We start from the raw sequence: 24,695 nt of genomic DNA, 5'->3' as shown, positions 1-24,695 counted from the left end.
ACATAACGGCATAACACTGACACAACACACACCGGTAAATGTGAACCGGGGGTTGCAGGTGGCACTCCCCGACACTCATTTTTTAGGAGAAAACCTTATTTTTCCTCAGCATACCTTTATCAAAAGAAGAGAGAGAGAATTATAGACAAGCATTTGCAATGCAATAGGTCTTACATTTACGCGAGTTTGAGCTATTGACATTGCAAATTACAATGCCTTTTTAATTTTTGTTTTTAAAACATAAATAAAAGGCTTTGTCATTTACAATGCCAATAGCTTAAACTTGTGTAAATGCTTGTTTGTAGTAGCAACTGGTGACACTGGATATCCTCAGGAAAATAGACTGAACAGGTGTCTCACTTTACTTTTGTGTGCAAGTACATAGCCCACATACAATTTTCACATAGAAGTCCGTCCAGCATAATTCGACTAAGAAACTGACATTTATTTCACAAGGAAAAAAAATATACAATGCTGCCTACTTCTAACTGCCATCGAACAGCATCACATGTTACAAGGGACACTTGACAGCAATGGGCATATTCAATCAACTTCCTTACTCCTTTCCTGCATTGTTTCTCTCTTTTTTTTGCCCTTCTTCTGTTGCCTCCATCCTTGCTTCTTCCCTTTCCAGCTCTCTCTCTCTTTCTGTCTTCCGTCCCATCTCTCTCCCTACTGCTTGTTTCTGTCCCTTCTCTCTGGACGCCCTTCTCCCTTGTGCCTCCAGTCGTTAACTAGTTAGGCGGTGGCCACCATCCCCTCCCTGCGGCTGCCACTCAAGCTGCCAGTCTTGCTTGATCGCCTTCAGGTGTTGTGTTGGTTGTGGAAGGGGCGGGTGCTGATGCAAGGGACTCCCAGTGGGCTCTTGGGGGGGGGGGGGCAATCTGGTATCTGCCCTCTCGGACTGAGCTGAGGAATAAGCCATCTGTCAGAGAAGCAGAGGCACCTGACTGCTGCCTCTGCCTACAAGCAGGGAGGTGGGTACTTCCTAGAAAACTCTCTAAAAGCAACCGTGGGCGAAGGAAAACCTGGACTGGATTCTGTGCCGGTTGTGACTTGGGGATAAGGTAACGGACTGGATTTTGTTCCACCGTAACCTCTTTGTAAGAGTTCACTGGCGAAAAATGCTACGTCACCCGTAATGAACTGTTGGTAAAAGTATTTTTAATTGCACAAACCTTGCCTTAGGGGGTTACAATGGACCAAGCCTAGTCACACGTTTTTTGCCCAAGACACAAAGGAAATCAAATGATTTGCTTGACCCTATGAAAACTATACCCGCGCCCCCAGTGCCCTGTCATATTATCCGCAACCCCCGTGCTCGTGAGTCCCCCTGTCTTCACTCACTGTGCGGCTGCCGAGCTTTTGAAGTAGTCAACTGTATAGTTGCCGGTCAGAGAGGGCCTGGGCAAAGCCGGCTTGGCACCGCCCACTCGCTCGGAAGTTACTTAGCAGTGCGAAAGCCGGCGGTGGCCAGGCTAAAAGAGTGTAGGGGCAGGGCGGGCTCGCAGGGTCCGGGGGGTGGGATGGAGCATGGGGGGACACTCTGGGGGATCAGAGGGCGAGAGATGAGCACCGGCCATGGAGGCACGGACTGCTAGGGGGCGGCACAGAGCACATCGACATACACTTTGCGAGAGACTTGCCCTGACCCAGCTGAGCCGCGCCACCATTAAAAAAAAAAAAAAAAACACTGGCAGACACTTTTCCAAAAGCCGGGCAGCTTTTACAGCCTCGTCAACGCATTCCAAAACATTTAAATGCGTACATAGAATAACTTTTAAAGTATATATGTTTACCGATAAAAACTAAAGACGTACCAGATTTGGGAGCCAGGTCTTGCCAGAGATAACCCGGAGTGGGAGGAGGGATAGTCCCTCGTTTGTTTCTATGACCCAGGCAGGGGTTCTGTGGAGCCAATGCCTAGACCAGCATTGTATTACTTTTAGGGAGTTATCATGGGGTAACGGTGAGGCAAGGAGTGGGACAAGGAGGAATACGGATGAGGGGGGAGTTGCGTGTTCCATTCTGCTCCCCAGGGATGGGGTTCCCCACTCTGAATGTCTAGGCGCTAGGTGAGAGTGAGCGCACCCGCTCAAGGTTTCCCCTGCGCCCACTGTGACCCCGTGCATGGAAGACTGGACTCTCTCATCTGCCAAGGACCAGGGAGAGGGCTTGGGGGGGCTCAGTCTGCCAGCACTGATTACCGCCGCTCCCGGCCCCGCCTCTGGAAGGTGCAGCCGATTCTATCTCACCGGCTCCGGATTTAAATCACCTGCATCCGACACAAAAGCGCCGTGAGAGCGCGGCACCGCCTCGCAGCGCACAATCCCCGCTCTCGGCTCGGTTTCTAAACAGCATCTCTCGCTGAAGACACGAATAGTGGCTTGCTGCTGGCTCCTATCACTTTAAGGCGTGCAGTGACTAGTGCGTCACGAGCAAGGCCCCGTTTCAGTTTCACCAACCACCATTCGAAAACTATAGGGTGCGATTCAGAAAGTGACCTCAAAGTAAGCGTTTCTTCCTAATTAAGGACCTCCTCCCTGTTAGAACAGCCGCCCAGGTGTACATGCTTCGCCAAAGGTGGATTAAGAAAGTGAGCTTGCATTCCATCCGGTCGCCCTGCACTACTGTTCTCGTTAGTCCTCCAAGTAACATCACTATCGTAACGCATGCTTTGAAGTTTTTAAGGCGCGTACAGTTGTCCATCTTTCAAAAGAGGAGGTAAATGGACTACATTTTAACACCCAATTTCCTAGCAGCCTAAGGTCACAAGCAAGGCAGTGAAGAGCCGGTCGACCTTTACGACCCTGTGCCTTGCCTCACGCTGATCTGCAGCGCTCTCGTAGATCCCTGGGCAAGGCGCTTTCAGCAGCGCCTCTGCTTGCAGTCTCCTCTCTCTGCCATCTGAGAGCAGGGGGAGGAGACGAAACCGCGTCGAAGAAACAGCAAGTCATTTTCGGATTGGGGGGTGTGTTTTTCTTTCTCTCCTCTTGCCATTGGCTGGAATGTTTACATTCCAGAGGAGAGAAAGAATCGAAAAAACACGCCCCCGAATCCGAAAAAGACGGGGCTTAAACGGACAGACGTCCCTCTCCTCCAATGGCTGGCCTCCGTTTAGGAAGCCAGCCAATGGAGAAGAGGGGCGGGTTCAAGCCCCGTACTGAACTCCGTACTGAACTCATTAAATCTCGCGAGCGAGACTGCGCAAGAGCAGCCTTCGCTAGCCGAGACCTAAAAAGTAGAGAGGACCTTATTTATTTGATCTTTGTAAGTAAGCTTGCCATCAATCATTATTCCCAGATTTTTCACTGGCACCGAAAGTGAACCCAATTCGTCTGGCCACCAAGACGAATTCCAAAAAGAAATGTTATTCCCAAATAAAATAACCTTAGATTGAGGAATTCAACCGGAGGCAATCATTCCATCCATGAGCCTACCTACCTCAAACAGTTTACAGAACATCTTGTTTGGGTCTGGCCTTTCCTAGAAAGGGAAATGATAATTTGGGTGTCATCAGTGTACGATACTAGCGACAACCAGGAAGATTTTACAAGGGCCGCTAGACGTGTAAAAATAAAAATTTAAGAGGGTTTGCGTTTACCGAAGAAACCCTGGGGAACCCCACATGGTAAAGAAAATGATTTGTAAGTAAATTTATACAGGGACGCCATTTGGACTCTCTCAATCAGAAAAGATCTGAATAAGGCTAGAGGTCACCATCTATACTCAGGCTTTCCAACCAGATAATCAGGTCATGGTTGACCGTGTCGAAGGCAGCAGTCAAGCAGAGTAAGTTGAGGGCAGCATTGCCCCCATTATCAACTGTAGCCCTGATCATCTCAGTGGCCACAATAAGGGCTGATTCAGTAGAAGGCCCTTTGCGAAACCCAAATTGGGAATCATCCAGCTGTTGATGGAGGGGTGGAAAAATGAACGTGATACAGATCTTTTGTTTTATTCAATTACGGATTTTTGTGCAAGGGCCATCAGCCCCTTTTTAGGCGGGACTTGCTCACAGAGTAATTAATTCCACTTATGATCCATACGCAAATAGATAATTTTCATAAAAATGGCAAACTTTAATCTCATCACACTCTCACTACATACTCTTTGTGGATAGGCAGAGAGCCAGTGGACCTACAAGCCAGCCTCTCTGAGGCAGAGATAATTATTTGAGAAAAGTGATAAGTACGCTTGGCACACAACTGAGACAACCCCAACAGTGAGAGGAGAGACTATGCTGTAACCAAGGTAATATAGGATGAACAAAAGCTACGTCAGATGTGGATTCTAAAGGACCATGGTGGAATTAGTTTGAATCCTAGGTAGAGAGATTGAAAATGTTCACCCTGCCAATCCCATTCAGCACAATAGATACCTGAATGAAAACAAAGAGGGGATAAACTGAGTTTGGAGCTTAGTATGACCAGCTCTTTTTGCCTGGGACGCTGTAGCCTGCTTTTATGGATAGCTCCCAACACCTCTGTTTCTCTTCCTCTACTTCACAAGTAATCCTTCCCAAAAACAGACATTACCCCATACTACAGTAAAGTAAATTCCTAGTGCTATGTTAAAATTAATTGTTGCTACAGTTCATATGATATTTGGGAACTGTGAAAGAATCTGATGTTTTATTAAATGCAGACCAACACCAACGTACTATTCAGCTACTGTATGTCTGATATTACATGTTCAGCTACTCTGAGCATATAATTACTTTCGTAAAAAATAAACAACATGACTTAGAGCAACAACTCTTGACCATGTGATCCAAGACATGAGACTAGACTGACCATTGTTATCTTTATGTGCCGAGGGCATTAAATTTCAATATGCAGGCCAAGCTGCCAGGGAATATGCGCAATATTTTAAAACCATTTTGGTTAAATTTTGTCCGCTTCTTGCAAACCATTCTTTGTGAGAGATATCACATAACATAGCAACATTACTATGGTATAAAATAGGATTCAAATAGTTTGATAAGCAAGGCACAACAGGGAAACTAAGTAATGACATACAAACAAGTTGTTACTACAATTGCTTTCAGCATCTGATTCAGCTTCAACATATTAGCCATGAAATTAGATCAAGCGTTTCTTTCCACTGGAAAACTCTGGTTTTAGAAAAAATGAATTAGAAGAGCTTAACAATTATCAGTCAAACATACTGCTGCGTCAATCATTTAAAGACACCCAGCATCAAAGGTGCTTAAGGACTAACAACAGAAGTTTCCATGTAAATCAATTATTTTGGCATGAGCTGCTTTAACTTGGCTATCACTGGCAAGTTTCTGCACCATACAGTAAACAAAAACAGAAAGCCCAACTATTCCGCAGAAAGGTTGGATATCATTCCATAAGTTACCCTCCATTTCTTTGCACGAATGGGCGCCCTCATCAGCTCCCACAATCATGGGTACTCACAATCATTGTCCTGGGCTGGAAAGTTTGGTCTTTGGTGTGACTGAGAGCCACACTAATGCCAGTAGGGGAGGGGGGCGTAAAGTGGGTGTAGGGGAAGGGAAGCATGCATATCTAGTGGCTGAACTCAATTGGCAATGTGAAACTAGAAAACATGGGATGAATCCCAGCTTCTTCACTTGACTAAATTGTGTGACCCAGGGTAATTGTTCAATTTCCCTCATTTTTATTCATTATAACTAGGGCTCCCGGTTTCATGGTATTTAATTTATCATTTCCGTCTTTATTTATCCATGTTTATTTTATGGCCATCTTATTGGTATTTATTCATATTTATTTTGTGTTTTTACAATAAATGGAATCATAAAATGGTATATTTCCACATTTATATAACTCTTCATTGTTTTCGGTCTGTATTTATCTGTAAAAATCAGTAAAAACAGAAAACTTGGAGCCTTAATTATAACATACATGAGGACCTCGAAATACATGACTTCAGGATGTGTGCTGTACAAAACCATCTCCTGTGCTTGGATGTAATCACTAATGGCATTGATGTGGTGGGGGTGTATCATGAATGTTTCTAAATTAATGTTTGAAAACTTCATTTTAAAATATTACTTCTGAATGCACTACTATAATTTGATTTACTAAGGTGAAATTGTTCTACAGTAAATGAAATACACTTTGAATTTTGAAAAGACTATTGTATGTTTACATTTTTGCTGTCTTTAAAAATGAAGGTGTTCCTAATGTTAAGGGACTAGTTGCATCCTTTAGTATAACTGCAATTAACCCTAAATTAAGTGCTTGCTGTATATATATTTTTTTCTTCATGTTAGTGCTGAGTTGAGTAAACAGCAACCCAGTGCTGCTGCTGCTCAGGAGGCCGCATGTAATAGTCAAGATGGCACATGCTGCTTCCGGGCCGTACTTTGAGTATCATGGTCCTAGACTCGGAGGATATCCATTACGTCACATTTAGCAACTTTCAGAACCCATATCACAACCATCTTTAATATTTCTTCAGGGTAGTTTCCTACTATAGGCAACGCAGTATCATTGAAGTGACCACCATCCCCACAATTCTAGTTAACTTCGAGCATGACTGGGACTAAATGTTTGCTATTTGGGCACTGCCAAGTCTAATGACATTTTAGGTTTTGAACTGAATAAACGGACCAATGCAACCCCAATAGGAGCATGAGACACACTTTTTAACCTGAGAAGTGTGGGTATTCAGAAAAGATAGCCATTTGCTAGCATACTTTTCTTTTTTAAATGTTTTTACAAAAGTCAATAATTACAAATGTTAAGTTTACCTTTGTGGAAATATTTGACTATGTACAGTTGCATGCCCCAATCATATCTGGCACTACAAGAAAATGTATACCATACAATACACTCTTTGTTTTCCTACGAAGTAAAAGCGGGGAGACCTGTAAACAGACTTTAAGCTCATGGTACAAGATTTCTCGTCTGGTGCTTTTAATTAACACGTGCCTGAGGGAAGCTACATATCGGTTCACTTACTATCGGACGAGCACAGAACACCAACATTTGTAAACAGGAAACCCTGTAGTGAAAAAGTTGTGTTCAGGTGACACGAGGTCATCTGGTATCTCTAAACAAGGTTCTTCGAATACTAGCAGTCATGATAAAGAGGACGGGGGTTGGTTCTTTGTCCCAAAAAAGTACCGCTTTACAAGAAAATACTGACTTTCTCGAGGTCCAGCATACCTAAAGTAAATAGGGTCATTAAGAAGGGAACAACGCACTGTTCCGTAAGGGGGAGCACTCAAAGAATAAACCTTGAAACGTCTACAGGTGGACCTCTACTCGATTAATCAAAAAGGTGCTTCTCTGCTGTATTCAAATGAAATGCACTACGCTGATTTCAGGTTCACAGACCCGCCCGCTTCCCCTCCTCCACACCCGCACCTTCTGGATTGCCGCCGGTGTGATCTCGCCCTTCCCACGCTGCCTCGGCGGTGCAAATGCCACGGACATGTCGCCTAGTTCCTGATTCTCCCACTGAGCTCAATATCGAAGCCCTGTGATCAGCACCAACTCCACTCTCGATTAAACCGCAGACTAGCACAGGCCACAGGCCGTACCAAACCTGCAGCTTGTGTGAGGGAGGGTATTTTAGCTGCATTTCACGTTGTCACCACTACACACCACATGCGCGACCACGAAACTAAGCATGTAAAAGCATCAGGAGTATTTTGCGATGCCTTAACAGACACATGGCGCTTTTTTCCAATTGTGAACTTTGCTTTTCAAAGGTGGTAGAGTCCAACTAGCTATCCGACATAAAAGAAGTACAAAGGCGAAACCCCACGCAATACTATTACGTAAATAGAGCGGCCATCTTTAAATTTCACATCAATCATTAACGAAAATGCAATTGTCTCAGAGAACGGAAGACTAGAACGTGCTCGATAAACAATCCAACATGGCTGTTACGCTTGCGTGTCGTTAACAAACTATGGTGATCAAATCAAAGTGGTTTATGACGTTGGGGGTAAAGACGTGACTGCTGAAAATATTACCCCCCCCCCCCCCACAGAGAAGGCTACACATTGTTGATGCTTATTAGGTGAGTGTGAGAACGTTAATGATAGGCAGCGTGTTCCTAAAGGAATTACATTGAGACGGTGTATCTGAACCAACAAACCAGAATGATCCCCTGTAATAATGCGCCAAGGTACGGTGAATTCTCATAGAAGGTTTAACGATTGTCATCAGCACCCCATTTCTCACAGAATGAATTCTATCGCTGGACTGGAGGCTTCGGATTATGCAACCTGTTCTATGCTTTATCATCAGCCATGTTAAAATAAATTTGATACCTTGTAGTATTGGGTTTAGTAGATATTTCCTGTATTGTGCACTGTACTTAGTGCTCTATTATATCATGTTTGTAGATGTTCTGGAAGGAGAACATCGTGAAAGCTTGGATTCTTGAGAAGATTCCTTTCCCTGCTGCCCTTCTCTGCATTCTCCTTTGTAGTGGGGTTTTGGCTGGAGCTAAGAAGAATAAACTCCACTTTATATATCAACCAGTGTCTTCCGTTCACCCATACCAGACACCTGTCACATATTGTAGAGCCAGAGGACAACAATGCCCAAAATGCTTTAAAGAAAAAAAACTACAAACACCATAAAGGCCCAGCAGTTCATTAGGGAATCACCACTTCCATGTACATATAAACATTCTGACAAGAATAAAACTGCATCTTCTTTGCTGCTTGACGGCCATGTTAAATACCCCCCTTTCAAGATGTATGTGTTTTTACTGTGTTTGTACATATTTTACAGCTCTCATTTGAGAATTGAAAATATATTAATCGTGGGGGCCCTCCTGACCTCAGTCTGTGGCGCCAGGTTTGTTTAATAGGTTTAGCCCCTGCTGGTCAGGTCTCTATTATTACCTCTGACACTGGCGCCCAAGCCAGTGCCATTTTGTCTTACCTCAGGCAAATGGTTACAAAGTCCCTTCCTGTTCTTCTTCCCTTTGCTTCCATCTTTCTGATCTCCCTTCTTGCCTGCCAACGCTGCTGTGCTCCCTAGGGCCTGACTCCTTTTTGGCTTTAGTAAAGTGGACCTCATTTTTTCACACCTGCATCAGCCTTTTCTGCCTGCCCTCTCCTCTTTCTCCCAGCCCACGGGTAAGTCTTTAGGTTACAGTACTTCTTTGACCTGCCTCTATAAAATGTGTCCACTCTTTTAAGGGGGTGTAGGGCGGTTCTAGTTTTCTCCCTCAACGCCCACTTTAAACTTTTGAACTAACTCCCTACTAATAATATTGAGACACCCTGTTTATGAATAACAGCAATTTATCTGACTTGTACCAGCATTAACTCACAGAAGGTCTCCCCTTTCGTATATACAGATGTAAGAAAGTGGGTGATTATCTGCAGAGGATGCGAGTCCTTCACAAGTAATAGGTTAGCAATTATCTTATTACTGGTGACCAGGTACCCCATTGTAGTGCTTGACTCTCTCAGGGTAGAGAAGCAGAGCAGTCCAAGGCCTACCCAGGGGAGGTGGTGTGGGTTAGTAATAAAAACTTTTATAGCGTTTGTGTCGGGAACACACGCTGTCGACCCGAATGACCTGGTAAACTTCCTGTTTACCGCGCTAAATCGCTCGGAGACTACATGTCCCATGAGCATTAGCGGTTACGAGGCATGCGCGCGCAGACGCGGAAGGCTTCAAAGAGCAATTCCGCGCTGGCGGCATTGCCGATTATTCTGTGAGCGGAAAGGTCGCGGCGCGACCTGGGTGCGGTCCTCGTCCTTCCTTCGCGCTTCGGTCCAGTAAACTCGGGGGCATTGAAGTTGCGCTATGCGGTAGTGTTTCCTGTGGGTAAGAACTCGGTGGGAGTTTGCTATACCCCCACAACCTTTGGCAAAACAACCTTTGGCAAAACAACCGGCAGACGCGGTAAGGGTGCTGTGCACCGCATCATTTCCTATCGTGTCCTCCTTTGAATCTTGGCAAACAAAAGGAAACAAACGATTTTCAGGCTGCTAGGTTACGCACGGATATATTCATTGGGTGCAAGCAAAGACACATCAGAGCTGGGCATTGCGTGTGTAATCAGCACCTGGTGTTCCTCCTCGTTGGAGAGCCACACGTGTGTAGGCTCATGCGAGTAGCAGGAATACCGGTGTATGATAGATATCCGTAACCTAGGCATTTAAGTACATACTAGACTCTTAATGATACCGTGTGGGGTATAACACGGAACATTGGCCTGTAACGATCCTCAACCGTGTGTGTTGATATTGGAATTTGTGTTCAATCAATCAATCAATCAGTGACACTTATAGAGCGCGCTACATACCCGTAGGGTCTCAAGGCGCTGGGGAGGGGTGGTGCCGCTACTGCTCGAACAGCCAGGTCTTCAGCTTCTTCCTGAAGGAGAGGTGGTCTTGGGTCAGGCGCAGGTCGGACGGGAGGGAGTTCCAGGTCTTGGCGGCCAGGTAGGAGAAGGATCTTCCTCCTGTAGTCGCTCTTCGGATGCGGGGGACAGCGGCGAGGGCGTGGTTAGCTGATCGGAGGTGGCGTTTGGGAGCGTAGAAGTTGACTCGGCTGTTGAGGTAGCTCGGGCCTTGGTCGTGTAGGGCTTTGTGTGCGTGGGTGAGGAGGCGGAATGTGATTCTCTTGTTGACGGGGAGCCAGTGAAGGCCTCTCAGATGTCCGGAGATGTGGCTGGATCGTGGGATGTCGAGGATGAGTCTGGCTGAGGCGTTTTGGATCCGCTGGAGTCTCTTCTGGAGCTTGGCGGTGGTCCCGGCGTAGAGGGCGTTGCCGTAGTCCAGTCGGCTGGTGACGAGGGCCTGGGTGACGGTCTTCCTGGTCTCTGTGGGGATCCACCAGAAGATCTTCCGTAGCATGCGTAGGATGTTGAAGCACGCCGAGGAGACGCTGTTGACTTGTCTGGTCATGGAGAGGGAGGAGTCCAGGATGAAGCCCAGGTTTCGTGCATGGTCAGTAGGTTTGGGTGCGGTGCCCAGGGCGGGGGGCCACCAGGAGTCGTCCCAGGCGGAGGGTGAAGGGCCCAGGATGAGGACTTCCGTCTTGTCCGAGTTCAGTTTCAGGCGGCTGGTCGTCATCCACTCGGCTACCTCTTTCATCCCTTCGTGCAGGTTGGCTCTGGCGGCGGCGGGGTCGTTGGTCAGGGAGAGGATCAGCTGTGTGTCGTCGGCGTAGGAGATGATGCTGAGGTGGTGTTTGCGTACGATGGCCGCGAGGGGGCTCATGTAGACGTTGAAGAGGGTGGGGCTCAGGGATGATCCTTGGGGGACGCCGCAGATGACTTCGGAGGCCTCTGACTTGTACGGTGGTAGGCGGACTCGCTGTGTTCTTCCGTTGAGGAAGGAGATGATCCATTCCAGCGCCTTGTCCTGGATTCCGATGTTGCTGAGGCGCCGTATTAGGGTGCGGTGGCAGACCGTGTCGAATGCCGCGGAGAGGTCTAGGAGGATGAGGGCCGCTGTTTCTCCGTTGTCCATCAGGGCTCGGATGTCATCTGTGGCGGCGATGAGGGCGGTCTCGGTGCTGTGTTTGGCTCGGAAGCCGGACTGTGAGGGGTCGAGGGATCCGTTCGTCTCGAGGAAGGCGGCCATCTGCTTGTTGACGGTCTTCTCGATGACTTTGGCTGGAAACGGGAGAAGCGAGATGGGGCGGTAGTTCTTGAGGTCGGTGGGGTCCGCTGTTGGTTTCTTGAGTAGAGCGCTGAGTTCGGCGTGTTTCCAGCTTTCAGGGAAGATGGCGGTGTCGAAGGATGTGTTGATGATGTCTCTCAGGTGGGGTGCGATGACAGCGTCGGCCTTGTTGAAGACGTGGTGAGGGCAGGGGTCGGTTGGTGATCCGGAGTGGATGGAGTTCATCGTGCGGATGGTGTCTTCTGTGCTGATCGGGGTCCAGGCGTGGAGGGTGGTGGTGGGGGGGGGTGGCTGGTCGGCCGTGGTGTGCGTTGGTTGGTTGTTGAAACTGCTGTGTATGTCCGTGATCTTGTTGTGGAAGTATGAGGCGAGGGAGTTGCAGAGGTCTTGTGATGGGGTGATGTCGTTGTTTCCTGCGTTGGGGTTGGAGAGCTCTTTCACGATGTTGAAGAGTTCCTTGCTGTTGTGTGCGTTGTTGTCCAGCCGGTCCTTGAATGCTGTTCTTTTGGCGGCGCGGATCAGCTGGTGGTGTTTCCGGGTGGCCAGTTTGTAGGAGGTCCTGTTGTCCGGTGTCGGGTCCCTTTTCCAGACTTTCTCGAGGGCTCGGCAGTTCTTCTTGGAGCTCTTGAGTTCGTCGGTGAACCATGGGGCCTTCTTGCTGCCGGGTCTGTTGGGCGGGGTCCTCAGCGGGGCGAGCTCGTCCGCGCAGTTGCTGATCCACTTCGTGATGTTATCGGCGGCCTGGCTGGGGTTCGCTGAGCTGGCCGGAGGGTGTTGGCTCAGGGAGGTTGCGAGCTGGTCTGCTGTGATCTTGTTCCAGCTTCTGCGGGCGGTGTGTTGCTGGTGTTGGTGGGTCGTCGTTCTCTTGAAGGTGAAGTGGACGCAGCTGTGGTCCGTCCAATGAAGCTCTGTGGCGTGGCTGAAGTCGATGTCTGTGCTGGATGAGAAGACGGCGTCGAGTGTGTGTCCGGCGAGGTGGGTGGGGGTGGACACCAGTTGCTTGAGTCCCAGGTTGGCGAGGTTGTCGAGCAGGGCGCTGGTGTTGTGGTCGTTGTTGTTCTCCAGATGGAAGTTGAGGTCTCCCAGGAGGATGTAGTCAGCGGAGGGGAGGGCATGCGGGCTGACGAAGTCGGCGATGTCCTCGCTGAATTGCGTGCGTGGTCCAGGGGGTCGGTAGATCAGGGTGCCTCTGAGGGTGGTCTTCGGGTCGGTGTGGATCTGGAAATGCAGGTGTTCGGCGGTGGTCAGGGTGTTGTCGGTGCTGGTCGTGAGACGGATGGTGTTCCTGTGGATGATGGCGATGCCTCCTCCCATCTGGTTGGCGTTTCGGTCCCTCCGGACGATCTTGTAGCCCTCTGGGATAGCGATGGCGATGTCGGGAGCTGAAGAGGCGTTCATCCAGGTCTCCGTGAGGAAGGCAACGTCAGGGGCTGTGGCGTCTAGGAGGTTCCAGAGTTCGATGGCGTGTCTGTGGACGGAGCGGGTGTTGAGCAGGATGCACTTGAGGTGGGTGCTGCTGGTATTCGACTTGGCGGGTGCTGGTACGGGGCTGGTCCGGGTGCTGGAGAACTTGCAGGCGTGGCAGCTGAAGGGTCCGTGGGTGCGTTCTGGAGTGGCTTGGTGGCAATCAGGGAGTCGGCCGGTGTTGAGTGCGGTGAGGGTGGCGGCGGAGTACGTCAGGCGGGTCGGTCGGGGTCCTCGTGGGCCAGGGGTCCTGGCGCTGGTCGCGATCCGGTCGCGGACGGGCGCAGACGGGCTTACCTTTGGCGCGCCTTCGGCGCACAATCGGCGCGCCCGCTGCGCGTGACCGCTGCGCGTTCGCACGGTCGCCATTTGAGGCGAAGTGCGCGGGTGGGCGGAGCAGCTGGGAGGCGGGAGCGGGGAGGGTACAGAATACAAGAAAGGGCGGGGAAAAGCGGCGTTTGGCGGGAAGGGAGGGCGGAGGGCGGCGGGCAACCAGGGAAGGAGGCAAAACACGGGGAAACGGAATACAGCGAAACAGGCACAAAGATTGGTCAAAACAAGGGAAAAAACGGGTTAAAGACAATCAGGCACAAATTCGCGTTAAACAAAGGTCAAAACAACCGCAGCGGCGGCAGTCCGGAACGAGGCAGCAGCGAGGCACAAGGAAGCAAGGGGCACACGCAGCAGCAGGTGGCCGTGCGGCGCGGGGGTGTCCCACAAGTGGGTCACACTCACCTGCGTCGCACGGTCGCCTTTTGAGGCCAAGTGCGCGGGTGGGCGGAGCAGCTGGGAGGCGGGAGCGGGGAGGGTACAGAATACAAGAAAGGGCGGGGAAAAGCGGCGTTTGGCGGGAAGGGAGGGCGGAGGGCGGCGGGCAACCAGGGAAGGAGGCAAAACACGGGGAAACGGAATACAGCGAAACAGGCACAAAGATTGGTCAAAACAAGGGAAAAAACGGGTTAAAGACAATCAGGCACAAATTCGCGTTAAACAAAGGTCAAAACAACCGCAGCGGCGGCAGTCCGGAACGAGGCAGCAGCGAGGCACAAGGAAGCAAGGGGCACACGCAGCAGCAGGTGGCCGTGCGGCGCGGGGGTGTCCCACAAGTGGGACACTGTACAGCGCGGATAAAGAGAGATCTGCGTTTAAACTGTTATGATTATGTTTCCCTAGCAGGGGATTGTGGTTGAGTCACGAAGAACTCATACAACCGCTGCGATGCCCTGACCAATAACATTTGGGTATGTTTTGTAAGTTTTGTATCTGAAGAGGAATGCTTGAATAGTGAGATTAAACCGAGTGTAGCATTGGCTTGCAACTAATAATGTCTTCTTCATTGTAGTGGTGCATATAAATTCTTATCTGATACGAAGCCTTGTCTTACGGACCCTCGAGCTGGGGGTGAAGCACAAGACTTAACACCTGATGAATTACGCATCTCGTTATTTTCCTTTACAGGTAGTTATCCGTTACTAGCGAGGCACACTCACACAAGGTCTGGGGGTAGAGTGGTGGGAAGAGGAATAGTGTCTTATAACGTGTTATTTTTATCTCATTACAGGTCTCCTTCCCTGCTGTCCCCACCCTTTCCTTCCCTCGCTCGATCGCTTCACTGATCTGCGCTATAATAGCCCTCAGACTTGAAGCTATCGAGAGGTGGACCATAATGAGCATCGTTCCGATCCGGAGGAGCTGAGGAACCCGACAGTTTGTGAACAAGAATTCTCAATTCTATTTAAGGCGAAGATTATGCATTCACCTCTTTGCTTTATTCAAACAGCAGCCATGTAAATAAATACAGAATAACCATAATAAGTTGTGGTAGAAAAAAAAACAACATCCTGAGTTCTAAAAGTCCCAACATTAAGGTCCAATATCCAATCAGAGCCCTTGATCTCCTATAAACAGACTGATTCACATAAGCACCTCCTCTTCTTGCTGCGAGGGATTATTCTGAAGTACAGAAATTCTGTCTTCCTACTGATCTGAAAGTGAAAACAAACAACTAAACCACTGAACTGTAATCCTGGGTCGAATTAATCTGCAGAAAAAAACACCTTACCAACAATGACATTGAGGAATAACGTAAACAAGACAGACATAATCACAACTCATAGAACATCTTTGTACAAGAAGAATGGGTGGGACAACCTTTGCCTTCATGTCCTCAATAGAATTGAAAATTCTTGTTCACAAATGCTGTACAATTTTCGATTCTATGTTAGGATCGGAGGCTTCAGATCATGCAAGTTCAAGGCTTGTCAATAGTCATGCAAAATGGACTACTTACTCGTTAACGACCGAATACTCTGAACATTGAATCAGATGACGAATCTGCCATCCGAATTATCTTCTCTAATCAAACTCCTACTGCGAAGAATTTTGAGGCCATGGCGCCTCTGACTGAATGTGCTCCAAAGATGGGACTATCCACTCCAGCAAAGGGCCATTTTACCCACTGAGCCAACGTCAGGCAGGACATAGGTGCATGAGAATGTAATAATGAAATCAAAAACTGACTTTTATGTGGAGTTCTCAAAGGGGAAGGAACTCTCGCATACTCTCTTAGGCAGCGAACCATGCAGAGCTTGTGATTTTCTGGGAGAGCTGGGTAAGACACTAATCTAGTTGCCGTAATGACAAAGGAGACTCCTTCTGGGGTATACAATCTGCCTTCAACACAAGAAAAGACCTGTTCTATCAACTGTATGAACTACTATGGGCGTCCACCATGTATTTTTACAATCACACACTTGTGTGACAAGACAGTGGATCAGTATCTCCCATCTGCCATAAAGTGACCTCAATCACTTATTTATCTTAAAACCTAGTGTTTATGCTGTCTCTCCCTGTATAACCCTCCCGCTAATGTGAAGAGAAACTGGGAGTGAAAAAAGGTGAGGAGAAGTTAGCAGTGCCTCACGGGAGTAACACCATGGGAGTTTACAGACTGGTACTCGCCTGTATCCTCAGGTTCTCATCATTAGCAACTGCCAACTTATAAATCAAGAGAGTGATAGGGAAAAATAAAACAAAAATGTGTTCAGTGTGGGGTGTATAAACCCTGTGAGGAGTACCGGGATCTGACAAAGGAAACCTGATACACCTAGTCTAAAAATGAGCTAGACAACCACTAGCTATACTACTTTATTCCTTGCTGTGTGTCTGCTCAATTAATACCAACATGTTTCATTGCCTATGTAATCTTGCGGCAATTTCGTAAGGGTCAGTTGTCCACACTGCACCAATTTTCTCTGTTAGTTATACCTGCAGGAAACAGAGACAGCATAACACATTTAATCAACACACTGCCTCAAAATAAAAACCATTGCTGTTAGTGGGGAATGTCGACATCACATATGATATATTTACCGGGTGGATGCCCTTCATCGGCATACCTGCAACCCCGTTTAAAACTGCGTTTAAAACTACACATGTGTACTAGTCCACATGCGCAGAGCTCGTCTCAATCGCTGCAATCAGTCAGTCTCTATAGGAAAGGGAAAGGTATTCAAGCATTAAGTACGACCCATGATCATGCACCATGATGTCAATCAGAATAGGGGTCACCCGCTTCCCTATCTTAGGTCACTTATGCGAGTCCCACGACTTTGTTGCTCCCTCGTGTGTACACCCTTCTCTCATGATAGTAACACGCCCATGTTTTCTTAATTAAAAACAGCCCTTCTTTGTTTGTACTAGCGCTGCCCAATCCGCGTAGCCACCATATGATGTATCATGTCAGCGGTGGCTACCGCGTATGTCGCACAAATTGTCAATCACCCCTGACTTCACTGGGAGTAAATCAGACTATCGCTCGTGTGCTTTGATCTTAACGTAGCTATGGGCAAAAATCCCTATCTACACGGACTCCCGCCAGGCACAATACTCATGGGCCCTAATGATTTGGGAAGACTTCCCCGCCCATAGATCTAGTGACACCCGCTTACCGTGACGACGTGGGTAACTGGCAGCCGCTCAGCACCTCATCGTGTCTCATTAGCGGTAAACAATTTCAAACGCAGCGCACGCTGCGCCAAACTGAATAGACCCACCCTGTTTCCGGTCCTCATATCTATTCAAGTTTTACCAGCCCAATACAGCAGCCATCTTAAAATGTCCACCGGTCATAGATGCAGACCATATGTGCTATGCATCTAGGCGTATGTCCTATCTCTAATTAGAGAAATTCCTGACATGCTGTTTTAATGCCACTGATGTATGTCAAGCAATCACCTGGATGTATGTTTGTCTTCCCTATCTGGACCATTTACTTTCCTTCAATTCAATTCAAAAAGTGCACAGGCATCCTCCCTATCAGTTTAATATGCACTTAATCTGTACAAAGTGCAAAGGTGAATTTCTATGATATCTAAAGGGAAAGGTCGCCACCACCCACCCTGATACAATCTGTCTGCCAATTCCATGGCTCGGACATCCAAAACCCATTTGCAAAGAGCAGACAGAGTGGCAGAGTCAATTTTGCAGAGTTGTTTTCTATACAATAGTGGATTGTCTGGCCAACAAAGAATGAAGTTAAGGACTGGAATACTTAGGCTGGGAGGGACAGCAAACCTAATGCCTCTCAAAAGTTTAGAAACTGAAGGATGTTTGCCAACTGGCCTGTTAGCCACAAGAGGATGACCAGCTGCAATCTCCAACCTGTAAGAATTTAGGGTCCTGTATGATATGGGGAAAGGAGTTGGCTTAACGGCTAGGGCAGTCAACCTCGAATCTGGGGAACTGGGTTAGAGTCTCGGCAATGACGCTGAACATCCTGGGATTCTGGGCAAATTACTTAATCTCCCTGTGCCTAACAACAATGAATGTGTCCTCATGTAACGCAACTGGTGCTATGTAAAGCGTTCTGATACCCAATTCGGGTCAAGTTCGCGCTACATTAAACTCCGGAAAAAAAATATGCCCTTGGTTACTAGAGAGGCGAAGAAATTTGTGACGTAAACTACATCTGCTTCTACAGGATCCAAATCCCGTCCCAAGCAGCAGCATGACCAACATCTCTAGGTTGCCTGATACCTCTTGCGAGTGGAGTCTGCGGATGATTTATCAATGAGTTTGAGAGCTTGCTCCGAAAGGCCTGATATTTGCCAACATCCCCGGAAAGTCCAAGCCTATCAGTCTCAACTGCTGAGTCACAATCAAAGGATGTTGGTACCCTATAGGGTCCAGGAGGATATTCAGGAACCACGGAAGCAGGAGAAGGTAATCGCAAGACACGTCCAGTAGGTTCGTCAACCAAGACTGGGTTCTTCACAGGCGTGAAATGAGGATTAATTCTGCCAATTGCTGCCTGACCTGAAGGGCTACCGTCAAAATCATTGATTAAGGAGGTACAACATAGTTCATACCCATCTATTTCCGCAAGAAGGTATCCGTTGCTTGAACCAATAGATGCAGCATTTAACTGAAGAAGGATGGTAATCGAAAGGTCAGTCGAGATGCAAAAAGATCCATCCAACATGGCCCCCACTTTAGCATCATTTTTGAAGAAAAAAAAAGTTGGATCAAGTTTCCATTCACTGGAATCCTTGAGGAAATGAGAGTTCCAGTCAGCCAAAGTGTTTTGTTGGCCTGGAAGGTGAACCGCTATTGCTATCTCAGCCAGGAGGTGGGAGTGTGTACCCTGAGACGGTTCCCATATTGCACCACAGACACTCTGTCTATCTTGAGTAGTACGCAGCAATGTACCCGATGCGAAAAAAAGAAACAGATCGTAAAGGAACCTGCTAAGAGTTCCAGACAATTGATGTGTAAAGAAATTTTAAGACTTGGACCATCAGCTGCCAGTAGGCAGACTGCCATATCGAGCACCCCAGCCTAAACAACTGGCAACAAACTCGATCACCATGTCTGGACCAGAACCAAAAATGTCCCTCCCATTTCAAGCCATCTTGTGATCGAGCCACCACTGTAACTTGTGACATACTTCTGTAGCCAACTGCAAGCGATCTGAGTAGGACAGGCCCCACTGCAAGAAATATTAGGCATTGAAGAGCACAATAACGCAGAATGCCAGCAAAGATGGCCTGAATTGATGATGCTAGAAGTCCCACCAATCTTGCCAGCAAACTTGGAATTGCTTTTAGTTTTTGGAGAGGAAGTTCAGTCTAAGGTAAATCCCAGAAAAACCATCTGTTGGGCTGGAATCAGATCAGACATGGAGATATTGATGACAAATCCTGGGTCTTCTAGCAGAGACAATGTTAAGTGCAAATGTTGTCTTAATGTGTGGGAGTTTCATGCTTTTAGAAGGAAATCGTCTAAGTAGAAGATCAGGTGGGTGCCTTATGCTCTCAGGTAGTGTAGTACAGTTCATACTTTCAGTAAAACTGCGTTTTTTGGATAACATAAACGTCAAAACTGTGTGAGAATGATTCCACACACAATCAGGCTAGTCCTGGCTAGCTCACAGTGCACCATCTGTACCCCTGACCTAGCAAGGTAATAGGTGGTATGTGCAACCTCAGAACATGACAACCCTGACCCCCCAAGGAAATTGTGGTAACAGACGTAAAGCCCTTAAGTTTGGTAACTCATGCATGTCCAAAGCGAAACAGGAGAAATGCTCGAATTGGCATTTCCATATTTATTGAAGCAATAAGATTCTTGTGTAAAATACGTGTGCTACAATTAATAACAGAAGGAAACAAACCAGAATAATCAGCATCACAAGAATGGTAAAGAAAATGAAAAGTTGGGGGGAGGAGCCTAGCGCGCATCCAAGATGGTCGCGTGAGCACAGGGCTCCCCGGACCCTTGCTGCTCCTCGGAATTTATCCTGAGAATATCCTGATGTGGTTTATGGAATCTGGCAGATGAAGGCTGGCTGAGCACATATCTCTTTTCAGAACTCGAATCGGACCTGGGAATCCTGAGTTGTCGTTGTTCGAACTTTTGGGACCCGCCTGACGGAGGTGCCCGGGGCGAAGGTGATCCGTGGAGCCGTGTCGTAATTGAACAACAGCGGCTGCAGTGCGGTGCCAGTGGCCGCTCTACCACTTTCGGTTTCACTTTCGGACATCAGGGGGCTGGCCGGCGAACGCACTTGATGTGGCGGGGTGTTTCCTTGGCCTCTGCGCGAGGCTTTGTCTCCACCTGCCACTAGTGTGCCCATCGCCTTGGGTCCCCCCGCACCGCTATATTGTGGTCTCTGGTGCGGCGCTGGTTTGCGGTGCCGTTGCCCCTACGACTCTTGGTCGGCGGTCTTCTTCGGTGTCCGTGACCACATGGGGGGCAAAGGGGGCCCCGAGGGGCGTAAGACTAAGGCCTCCCTCCGCGGGGGACCGGTCCAGGCCAACAACATGGACCGCTACACTCAGGGCAGAGGGTCCCCTGGAGCGACCGGCCCCCCCCCGGACGCCGCCGGTGGTGGCACGACCGTCTCTCCGGAGCTTTCCCTGCAGGACATCATGGGCGCCATTGACGGCATCAGGGAAACCATCGCCACGCAATACGAGGCCCTGGCCCGTAAAATCGACACGGTGGCAATCGATGTCACCTTAATCCGGGCAGATCTCTCCAAAACTAACGAGAGGGTTCAGGCTCTTGATGCGCGGACCTCCACCCTTGGTGCGGATGTGTCGGACCTGCAGGCCGCGCTGGGTGACATCAAGGCGGTCAACGATCAGATGGCCCGGCGGCTGGAGGACTTCGAGGGACGGGCCCGACGCAACAACATCCGTGTCATAGGCGTACCGGAGTCCTCCGACAACCGCCCGGTTGACCTCCTGGTCGAGGAACTCATCCTCCAACAGTTGACCCCTGCAGGCCTAAGTAAGTTTTTTGCCGTGGAGCGGGCCCATCGAGTTCCGGGCGGTCGGCCACGGCCGGGGGCCCCCCCGAGGCCTATTGTGGCCAAACTGTTCCACTATAGAGACCGAGATGCGATTCTGCAGGCCTCACGGGTCCACGGCCCGGTTCGTCATGAGAACTCATCCATTAACTTTTATCCGGACTTTACCCAACTTGTCCAGAAACAGCGGATGGGATTCCAGGGGGTGAAGCGTCGTCTCCGTGAACTGGGCCTCAAGTACTCTATGCTCTACCCTGCAAAACTCCGAGTGGAACATGAGGATCGGACTGCCTTTTTTGACTCTCCTGTGGCCGTGAGTGACTGGCTGGACTCGCTGCCGGACAGAGGTGGCCGTCCCGGGCCCTCTGCAGGCGCCGAAGGTGACGGGTCCCCTTTGGAGTGACTTTTGGTCCTTGGTTTTGCCATTTTGCACTGTTCAGCTGGGTTTTACTTCTTTTGTTTATTTTGTCTCACTAGGACCTGTGTGGGGGGCGGGCGGGGACGGGTCCCTTTCCTCCTCCGGGGTCTTTTCGTAGAATGGGGTTAGTAGGGCGACAGGCACACTGCAAGTTGGGGGGGTTTTTTGGCCCGCAGGGGTGCAGGGTGGGGGGAGTTGGATTTGGGGGGGGGGGGTTGGGGGGAAGGAGGGGTTGTTTTGCTGTGTGTTTTTTGTTTGCAGGGCGAGGTATTGATTTTTGTCCAGATTCGGGAACTGTGCTACTGACTGGGGGGCCTTTGATCTATTGGAGGGGATGGGGGGGACGGGTTGAGACTGATGTCATGGAACGTCAATGGGTTGGGGGACCGTATCAAACGGGGTGTAGTACTGCAGTATGTGCGTCGTCTGACTCCTGATGTGGTGTTTATCCAGGAGACGCATCTGGTTGGTAATGTTTGTCATGCAATGAACAGGGGGGGATACCGCCTCGTGGCCCATTCTGGTTACACAACTGGTTCCAGGGGGGTGGGCATTCTCCTGCGATCCTCACTTCCGTTGGATATCACTAGGGTAGTCTCGGATGACAGAGGGCGCTATGTGTGTCTGACTGGGAGGTGGGAGGGGCAGCCCCTTTCCCTGGTCTCAGTTTACGTCCCCCCGGGCCTCCAGAACTCCACCTTCGCGGACCTGGGTCGAATGCTGCTTGAACTTCCGGAGAGTCTTTTGCTTATGGGCGGGGACTTTAATTCGGTGGTTTCGGGTGACCTGGATCGTCACCCACCCAGGGCCCTCCCCGCTGCCCAGGCATGGCTTGGTGGACTGTTGGAGACCTTCGGCCTGGTAGATAGTTGGAGATTAATGCATCCGACCCAATGTCAGTACACCTTTCACTCTGGGGCGCATGGGAGTCTTTCTAGGTTAGACTATTTCCTTATGCCCGCGGCGCAGGCTGGTCGGATTCGAGAGGTTAGGCACCTGGCGCGGGGTATCTCCGACCATTCCCCGTTGTGGCTGCTCTTTGACACCGAGTCGCGGTCTGCAGGGCGGATCGCTCCCATTAACCCGTGGTACCTGCTAGACCCTACGACTCGCGACAGCCTGGTTAAGGCTATGGACCAATACTTCCTTGAAAACGAGGGGTCGGTGTCGTCCGCAATGTCCCTGTGGGAAGCCTTTAAAACCGTAATCCGCGGACATGCCCTCTCCCAGATAGTGGTGGCTAAGAAGCTCAAGAGTGAGGCAGTGGTGAAGCTGGAGACTGACATCTCGGGGCTGGAGTCGGCCTTGGAGACTGGTGTCACTCCGGACGGGCTACATGCCCTCAGCCTGAAACAGTTTGAATACAGGTCTCTTGTCACTGACGCTGCCAAAACGATGTATAGGGAGCAGCAGGGTCGATTGTATGATGCCGGAGACAAGGCGGGAAAGTTGATTGCGTGGCTGGATAAGAAGGAGAGAGTTAATCGTGTGGTCCCGGAGCTGCGTGTCTCGGATGGAGTGTGTGTGACTGAGCCTGGTGAGATTGTGGAATGTTTCGCTGACCACCTCCGGGCCGTGTACTCCCCGGTGACTGATAGGGATGAAGAAGACTCTCGCCTTCTGCTGAGGGATATTGCTTTGCCTTGCCTGTCCGTCGACGACCGTGAGCAGCTGGACGCCCCCTTGTCTGTAGATGAAATAGCAACTGCGATTCGGTCCCTTCATTCGGGCAAGGCGATGGGTCCCAACGGTCTGCCTATAGAATTATATAAGTTGCGCCCGGACAAACTCGCGCCCTTCCTCCGTCGTATGTTTCAAGAGTCCCTTGAGGCAGGTTCCCTTCCTGACGACCAGCGTCTGGCTACGATAGTCGTGATCCCCAAGGACGGTAAGCCACGAGACCGCTGTGCCTCCTACAGGCCTATTTCACTGCTCAACGCAGAGCCTAAAATCCTGGCTAAAGTCCTTGCCAATCGTTTGTTGAGCGTCATCTGCGATCTGATTCATCCTGATCAATGCGGCTTCATCCCTCATCGTAACACCGCCCTTAACTTGCGGCGTCTTCACGGCGCCCTCGCCAGGGCGGAGTACCTCTCCGAACCAGCCGTGCTGGTTTCTTTAGACGCCACGATGGCCTTTGACACCATCGAGTGGCCATTCCTCTGGGCTGTCTTGACCAAATTCGGTTTTGGGGAAGGATTTCTTGGCTGGGTGAAGCTTCTTTACACGGGACCCATGGCTCAGGTGGTGGTTAATGGGCGGGTCTCTCGGCCCTTCGCTCTCGGTAGGGGTACGAGGCAGGGGTGCCCGTTGTCCCCTCTGCTCTTTGCTCTTGCCCTGGAGCCGCTTGCTGCTTGGCTCCGCTGGGAGCCCTCGATCAGAGGAATCCGATGGGCCCCGGGCTTCGAGGATCGGGTCTCGTTGTATGCGGACGATATTCTCCTGTATCTCACCTCGCCGCGGCGGTCGCTTAATGTTCTCTTTGATGTTCTGACTTCCTTTGGGAGAAATTCGGGTCTAACGATCAACTGGTCTAAATCCTGTGTCTATCCTATCTCCGGTGACCCTCCTCTCTTGCCGCCTCGGCTTCCGATCCAATTATCTCTGTCCGGCTTCAAATACCTGGGGATATACGTCTCGTTGAGCCCGGTGGCTCGCTATGAGCAGAATCTCCTGCTTCCACTTCGGCGTTTGAGGGAGGACACGGCTCGGTGGTGTAAGCTGCCCTTGTCCCCGCTGGGTCGGGCAGCACTGTTTAAAATGCTGTCCCTTCCCAGATTCCTCTATGCACTTCAGAACTCCTTCGATGTCATTCCTGTGTCCTACTTTCGGGAGGTGGAGAGCCTGCAGAGGAGACTGGTGTGGGACGGACGGGCGCGTATCGCTCTGGCAAAGCTTACTCTCCCCTGGTACGACGGGGGCATCGCGCTTCCCGACATTCGCAGGTATTATTGGGCCTCACAGCTATCGGCCATTAACCATGCCACGTATGCGCCCGGCTTGAATCCGGCGTATGGGATGGATAAATTCCTGCTTCCCGGCGGAAACTATAACAGGGCACTTTACTCCAGATCGGCTGGACGGACCCTTACGGGCCCTACTAAGATTGCGGTACGGATCTGGAAGGCGGCCAATGTAGCCATGGGCTGGAGTGAGCGATTAACGTGTGCCACTCCACTGTTTGCCTCCGATCGACTGGGAAGCCTCTGGACAACGAAGGGGTTTGACCGTTGGGACACGATTGGTATTAGTAGAGTGGGAGACCTATGGATTAAGGGTGCGGTTAAAACATTCGCGGCGCTCCAGAGCGAATACGAACTTACGGGAAGGGAGTTCTTTCGCTACGCCCAGGTTCGGCATGCCCTGCTCTCGGTTTTTGGGGAGGGGACCAAGATCCC

General features: G+C 49.7%; 1 protein-coding gene across 3 annotated transcripts in view; it reads right to left on the bottom strand.

Annotated features, from left to right (window-relative positions):
* Window positions 1–24,695, bottom strand: part of SS18 (SS18 subunit of BAF chromatin remodeling complex) — a 363,861-nt gene that overhangs the window by 259,783 nt on the left and 79,383 nt on the right. For 2 of the 3 annotated variants that reach the window (XM_085605728.1, XM_085605731.1), the window contains exon 1: window positions 7,365–7,757. The exons of the other annotated variant lie outside the window; for it this stretch is intronic. In XM_085605728.1, coding sequence (XP_085461854.1) covers window positions 7,365–7,433 — 69 coding nt within the window. In that variant the 5' untranslated portion in view covers window positions 7,434–7,757. Of the gene's footprint in view, window positions 1–7,364; window positions 7,758–24,695 lie in introns of those variants that run through there. 3 annotated transcript variants of the gene reach the window in all.

The sequence above is a fragment of the Triturus cristatus genome, chromosome 5_1 (assembly GCF_964204655.1).
Source record: "Triturus cristatus chromosome 5_1, aTriCri1.1, whole genome shotgun sequence".
NCBI lineage: Eukaryota > Metazoa > Chordata > Amphibia > Caudata > Salamandridae > Triturus > Triturus cristatus.
Note: the sequence above shows the minus strand (reverse complement) of the source record. Positions and strands in the feature narration are given on the sequence as shown.